Below are 6000 nucleotides of genomic sequence, written 5' to 3'. Positions count from 1 at the left end.
GGGGGAGCAGAAAAGGAAAAGGATGTGGGAGGACAGTTGATTTACGTCTATGAGAATCTATGCTAATTTTCCTCTATCATGAAATCCAACTTGAAAAGGCGGACGAGAATCGTATACACTGCTAGTGAGACTCCGGTTGGTCTTTCGTGTCTAATTGTAACTTTTCTAGATAAAACAAGAGCAGGTGCGGGGTTGCTTCACTTTGTAGAACCCATGATGCCGGCGGGTTCTCTTCTCCTCGTCCCAAATTTGCCACGGATCCAATATGCGGGATTTAGACTCTGTGACGTGGATTTCGGGCCGTGCCTCCTCTCTGGGTCATCAGAAAACCTTACCTGAGCCTGGGGCGAAGCAGGCCGCGAGGGGTTCTTTAGAATTTGCCGCAGAAAAGCCGTGACCCCAGGGACAGACAGATGCTCTCTGGGTACCAATCCCGTGGGTCCAATCAGGGCACCGCCCCTCTGCCAAGCCAATGGCTCGGGACGAGAGCAGGAGGGGCGGGGCCAGCCCTGCAGGCGCCGTCGTGATTGGCAGCCCGGCTCCCGCAGCCGGCGAGGTCGCCCGGTCGCCTAGTCTGAGAACCCGGGGCGAGTGCGTATCTGCAAAGTTTGTCAGCTCCGAGGCGCCGTAGTGGCTTCCCCACCCCCAGCCCGCCGGCCGGGTGGGCGGGGCGGGGCGGGGCGGGGCCGGGCTGAGCGGCTGGGGCTGGGCTCAGTTTAGGACAGCCTGATGGCTGCGGTGTTTCTGGTTACGCTGTATGAGTATTCGCCGCTTTTCTACATCGCGGTGGTCTTTACCTGCTTCATCGTGACCACCGGCCTGGTATTGGGATGGTAAGTACCGCGTGGTTAGAAACAAGGGACGTAGGGGCGGACCGCTGGGGCAGCGGGGTCGCGGAGAACAGCGACGGGGAGGGCTTCGGAGCCGCGGGTGCTGCGGGGCTGGGGCTCCTGGGGCCGCGGGGGAGCCGGTGGCGCGAACCTCGACCGGCTCCCGGAGGACTGCGACTTGCGGTGTGCACCTGCATCGCTGCTCCCTGCATCCCTGGGCCGTCGCCGTCGCCGTCGCCGTCGCCGCGGGCATCTGGGGGTGGTGCCGGAATGAGGTATTTCGCCCAGCTTTGTTTCTCAAAGGTAAGGCGGCCGGTGCGGGCCTGGTCCGGGCGTCGAGGTATAGAGTGCTTGTCCAGCAGGCTTGGGGCCGTCACCTGCGGTGCAGCGCGCAGACCTGGACAGTGAACACAGTTGACTGTTGTTCTGAGCAGAACCGAGCGCTTGGCCTCAGAGCTTTCAGCGCAACTTATAACTGAACTCCGTTACCGTGTGAGAATTGAATGCTTTCTAGATACATTCCACGCCTTCTGAAGTCATATTTAGTCGATGGAACTGTGAAAGTCATAATTTCAGAGCCGGAAAAGACCTTTGAGATAAACCACATTGACGGGTAGGGGCAGTTTACCCAGTGGAGACCAGGAGAATAGACTGTTAGGTAATCCCTGAGCAGTTCTAGCTCAGAGACTCTAAAATTTCTCTCTTGAGGAGATGCCATCGTATCATGTTTAGAGAAGCCTTATGAATGCGGCTATTTGAAACCGTCGTACTAATTCATCCACTGAGGAGAGAGACATGAGCTGGAATTTTTTTTAAGACTTTATTTATTTATTCATGAGACACAGAGAGAGAGAGAGAGAGAGAGAGAGAGAGAGAGAGAGGCAGAGACACTGGCAGAGGGAGAAGCAGGCTCCATGCAGGGAGCCCGACGTGGGACTCGATCCCGGGTCTCCAGGATCAGGCCCTGGGCCGAAGGCAGGCGCTAAACCAATGAGCCACCAGGGCTGCCCCTTGAGCTGAAATTTGAAGGATAAGGATTTTGAGAAATAAATGAAGTTGAGTGTGTCTGGTAGAGAATGGAAGGCATTTCAAGGATACAGCATGAGCTGGGGGGCAGAGGAAGCGTGTCAGTGAATAGATCAGCCGGTGTAAAACAAATTTAAAATATCCCTTAACGCATGTTACGGAATTACTTTGCAGAAAGGAAACAAGCTTTTGTTAATTTCTGAAACTACATGCCATCTTTAGAAACTAAGCCCAGTTTTCATATTTCCATACCGCTCCTCACCCTGCCAGCCGTAGAGCAGAAAACTCCTTGTTTGTGGATGGATGGGAGAAGTTTGTTATTCTTGATCCATCAAATTTTATTGCTGTTTATTGTTCACGAAAGTTTGCAGTTGGAATTTGCAACTTGGTTGCCCAAGTGAGTAAAGCGATCTTAACACAGGGGTTCTTAATCACTATAATATTAGTGTTATTCTCTTAGAAGAATGTAAATTTTCCTTCATTAAGGAAAATAGGTAACTAGTTGATCATTGCATTATATCCTTAAATTTTAATTTTCTGTAGGCCAACTAATTAGATTTCTTAGATATCTATCTGTAGTATTGGGAAGAGGAAAATGAGTAAGGGCTAGAGTGATAATGATGGCAGCATCTGTGGATGAGGGTAGTCGGGTACCTCATGTTTGTAGTGGTTAAGAGACAGTCTTTGGAGACAGTGGAGTCATACAGACCTAGATTCAAATTCTGGCTCTGCCAAGTTTAAGACTTGTTTTGAAAGCTTAATGATTACCTAACCACTCCATTTAGATATGATTTTGGAAGGGTGGAAGGCCAGGTTAATTGTAGAATTTTTGGAAGACTGGGCTAAGCATTGCTGAGACCCCAAGACTATGTAAGTGCCAGTCAGTTTCATTCTGATTTGGGCCTAACCAGTTATCTTGAGCCTAACCCAACCATTCCCTTTATCGGAGTTAGCTTTGTCCATGTAGATAAAACATTTTACTAATGTTTATTTGTTAACTTAAGCCAAGGCAACAGAGTCATTGAGTAGAAACAAAGCAAACCATCTAGATCTCATATAAACAATTTTCTAATAGTACCCCAGACAGATGGTAAACCCATGAATCCACACTGTGCTTTTCACCCATGTCATTTTTCTTTTAAACCCCTCCCCCCCCAAATATAATCCCTACTGGTTTTGTCTTCGCCATTACCTCAGTACTGCTCTGATTTTCTTTCCCACTGCTTCTTTCTACTGTTCTCCTTGTCTGCTTGCACTGTGTGGGAGTGGAGAAAGAATAGGAACATCTGAATATTGGAATCCCAATAGCAATAGCAAAGAATCATGCCACTGAAGTATGGTATTTCTCTTTAACTCTATGGTGGTTTCTGTGAGCTCTAATAGCTCAAGTTTATTAAACTCTTGATATTTGCCAGGCACTGTGCAGAAAGGAAACCAAAATGCCATACATCCTTTAACACATCCAAATAATCGGGGACCCTGACTCTGCAACTGCTCCCTGTTTCCTCTTGACTACAGATTATTAAGCAATTGTCCCTCAGCTTCATAGCACCCCTTTAGATGCTGTCTTGTGAATCTGGGGCAGAACCTCTAAACCACATTTCTTCTTTGCTAGCTGGCTGCCTAGCAGGCTTTGGCAGCAGAGGAGGGAAAGTAGAAGGCTAGAGGACAAAAGGGCTTGCTGCTTCCTGTGTGACTCTTTTTCTTGTCTGTCTCACCACAGTGATAGTGCCTCACAGTGGTCCTAATTTTTCCAGTTTGTAGTTATTTACTCTCTTAGAATCAGCCTATCACACCCCTTCAAAGATATTAATACCCTTTCCTGAGATCCTAGTCCAAGCTCCATAGCAGTCCTTCCTCCAAATTTCTCAGCTATAGTAGTTCTCTTTCCTCTATCCCTGTTTTGGAGTGATAGCTACTTTCTTCTGGTACTACTTCCCTGATACTCACTGTCCCCTTTTTGCTTTTTCAGCTCTTCAACATACGGTAAACAATTATTCATAGTAAATTCTCAAAATAACCGGTGTGGTTTTGGTCTCCTGATTAGACTTATAAAAGATATTAATAAGGAAATTGTTACTCAGAGTGGGATCTTTGAGAGTTACTCTCAAAGATGGGCTCAAGGAGTGCTCTGGTCACATCTTCAGCTCCTTGCCAGCAGGAAGGATATAAGGTCCTAGTAATCCACGGCATGTATTGGCATCACTATTAATCAAATTACTGCCTTTGATTGATTGTAATAAAATGATTTTGGAAGTGATTGGGGGACCTAGGAGCGAAACCACTTTTTGACTATAAGGACTGAGAGATGGGTGGGATGGGTGCTTCTGAGATCACTGGAGCCCTTACAGAAAGAAAATGACAAGCTAAAATCTTAAAACACTTGGGTCAACTCTTTAGAGAATCAGAGAGGTTCTGTAGTTCTAAAGCACTTTATTTCATACAGCCACAGAACTAAACATTGTACAATTTTAGTTGTGCATAATAGAATTATACAACTTTATGGATGTCTCATTTAGGACACCGAGTGGAAAGAACTAGGGCCCTGAGACTTGGAATGGGAACATCTACATTGACGTGGCTAAAGCTGAGAATCTTGAAATCCCAGTCACTCTGACTCTCCCTTGTTCATGGAAGCAGACTGCTTTGCTTTCCATGTCTGGGAAAAACGGCCCTCCCTTGCTTGGAGGTCCTGTAATAACCTTGCCTAGAGTAAATGCTTTGCAAAGGATATCTGTACTCAAGACCTATCTCTATAACCTGTTGCGAAGCCCAGATCTCTTCCTGCTCCAAAGGACAGGGACAAAAATCCAACCCAGTTGGAAAGAGCCTAGCCTCTAAGATTTGCAAGATTTTGCTAATTTGTATCATTGGTAAGGAGAAATATGTGTGAGAATGGATTATAAGTAGGTTAGGCCAGGAAGGATAGAATGTAACACTAAATCAGATAAAAATTTGTTTGTTTACTTATTTACTTATTTTTAAAATTTATTTATTTTTAAAAATATTTTATTTATTTACTCATCAGAGACACAGAGAGAGGCAGAGACAAGGGCAGAGGGAAAAGCAGTCTCCCTGTGGGACCCCAATGTGAGACTCGATCCCAGGACCGCAGGATCACGACCTGAGCCAAAGGCAGACGCTCATCCACTGAGCCACCCAGGTGCCCCTTATTTATTTAATTTTTAGTAGGTTCCACATGCAGTGTGGAACCCAATGCGGGGCTTAAACCCACAATCTTGAGATTGAGACCTGAGCTGAGATCAAGAGCCAGATACTTAACCTACTGAGCCATCCAGGTGCCCCAGATAAAATTTATTGTTCTGAGTGTGTTCTTAGGAAAGTCTGAATCTAAGGTACTAACTCAGATTTGGTTGGCTGAAATTTAGACTCAGTGGTGGCCTATATGTATTAAGGTTAAGGTGCTAGAACTTTCCTGGCATGATGAGGAAGGAATCTGAATGCTCAGAAAGATAGAAATATTGGACTGGATTTATTACATGCAACCTGCACACCCACCCACCTACTGCATCCTTTAAGAGTACACAGAATACACACCTTTCATGAAAGCACTGAGAAGTAAATTGCTGAGAGGAGACTCGTATCCTTGAAAATCTCTGTTCCTAGAGGCTGTTTATGATGGTGGGAGCTCCTGACTTGAGGTCCAGTGGCACCTCACAGGAGTCAAGGTGTACATATGTTCCATAATGGGCAGTGGAGGACAATGCAGAGAATGTTTTGGCCCACAAGGATTTTTGGCAGTGGCTAATGGATTACAGTGTCTCTAGGAATAAAACAGATGGGCAGCCTATTAAATGCTACAAAAACTACTTAGAAGGAAAAACTCAGTGTCTGGAGCCAGAAACCTGACTTGAGTCATCGCAGCAGAGATTTACCACCTTTCACCCAGTTTACAGATACAAGCCAATCCATAGACCTGGAGTGTCTGATTAAAGGGGAGGTCAGGTCCCCTATAGGAAGGATTCTGTATCCTTCAGTGCTACCACAGGGACATACTATATAAATCATTCTCCAGATCTTTCTCATAGGCTGTTGTCTCTCAGAAGCAAACATGCTCTTCTGTACTGTGGTAATACTAGAGCTGGTACTTGGCAAATCATTTTTCTCTTGTAGTTTGCTCCCT

At 46.0% G+C, this 6000-nt stretch overlaps 1 protein-coding gene across 1 annotated transcript in view; it reads left to right on the top strand.

Annotated features, from left to right (window-relative positions):
• The first annotated feature begins 710 nt into the window (after positions 1-710).
• Positions 711-6000, top strand: part of CGRRF1 (cell growth regulator with ring finger domain 1) — a 30847-nt gene continuing 25557 nt past the window's right edge. The window contains exon 1 of the mRNA XM_055303571.1: positions 711-833. Within this exon, the coding sequence (XP_055159546.1) occupies positions 730-833 (104 nt within the window). The 5' untranslated portion in view covers positions 711-729. The remainder of the gene's footprint in view (positions 834-6000) is intronic.

This window comes from Nyctereutes procyonoides, unplaced genomic scaffold (assembly GCF_905146905.1).
Source record: "Nyctereutes procyonoides isolate TBG_1078 unplaced genomic scaffold, NYPRO_anot_genome, whole genome shotgun sequence".
In the NCBI taxonomy this organism is placed as follows: domain Eukaryota; kingdom Metazoa; phylum Chordata; class Mammalia; order Carnivora; family Canidae; genus Nyctereutes; species Nyctereutes procyonoides.
The sequence above is the reverse complement of the archived record's forward strand: the minus strand, read 5'-3'. Positions and strand labels throughout refer to the sequence as shown.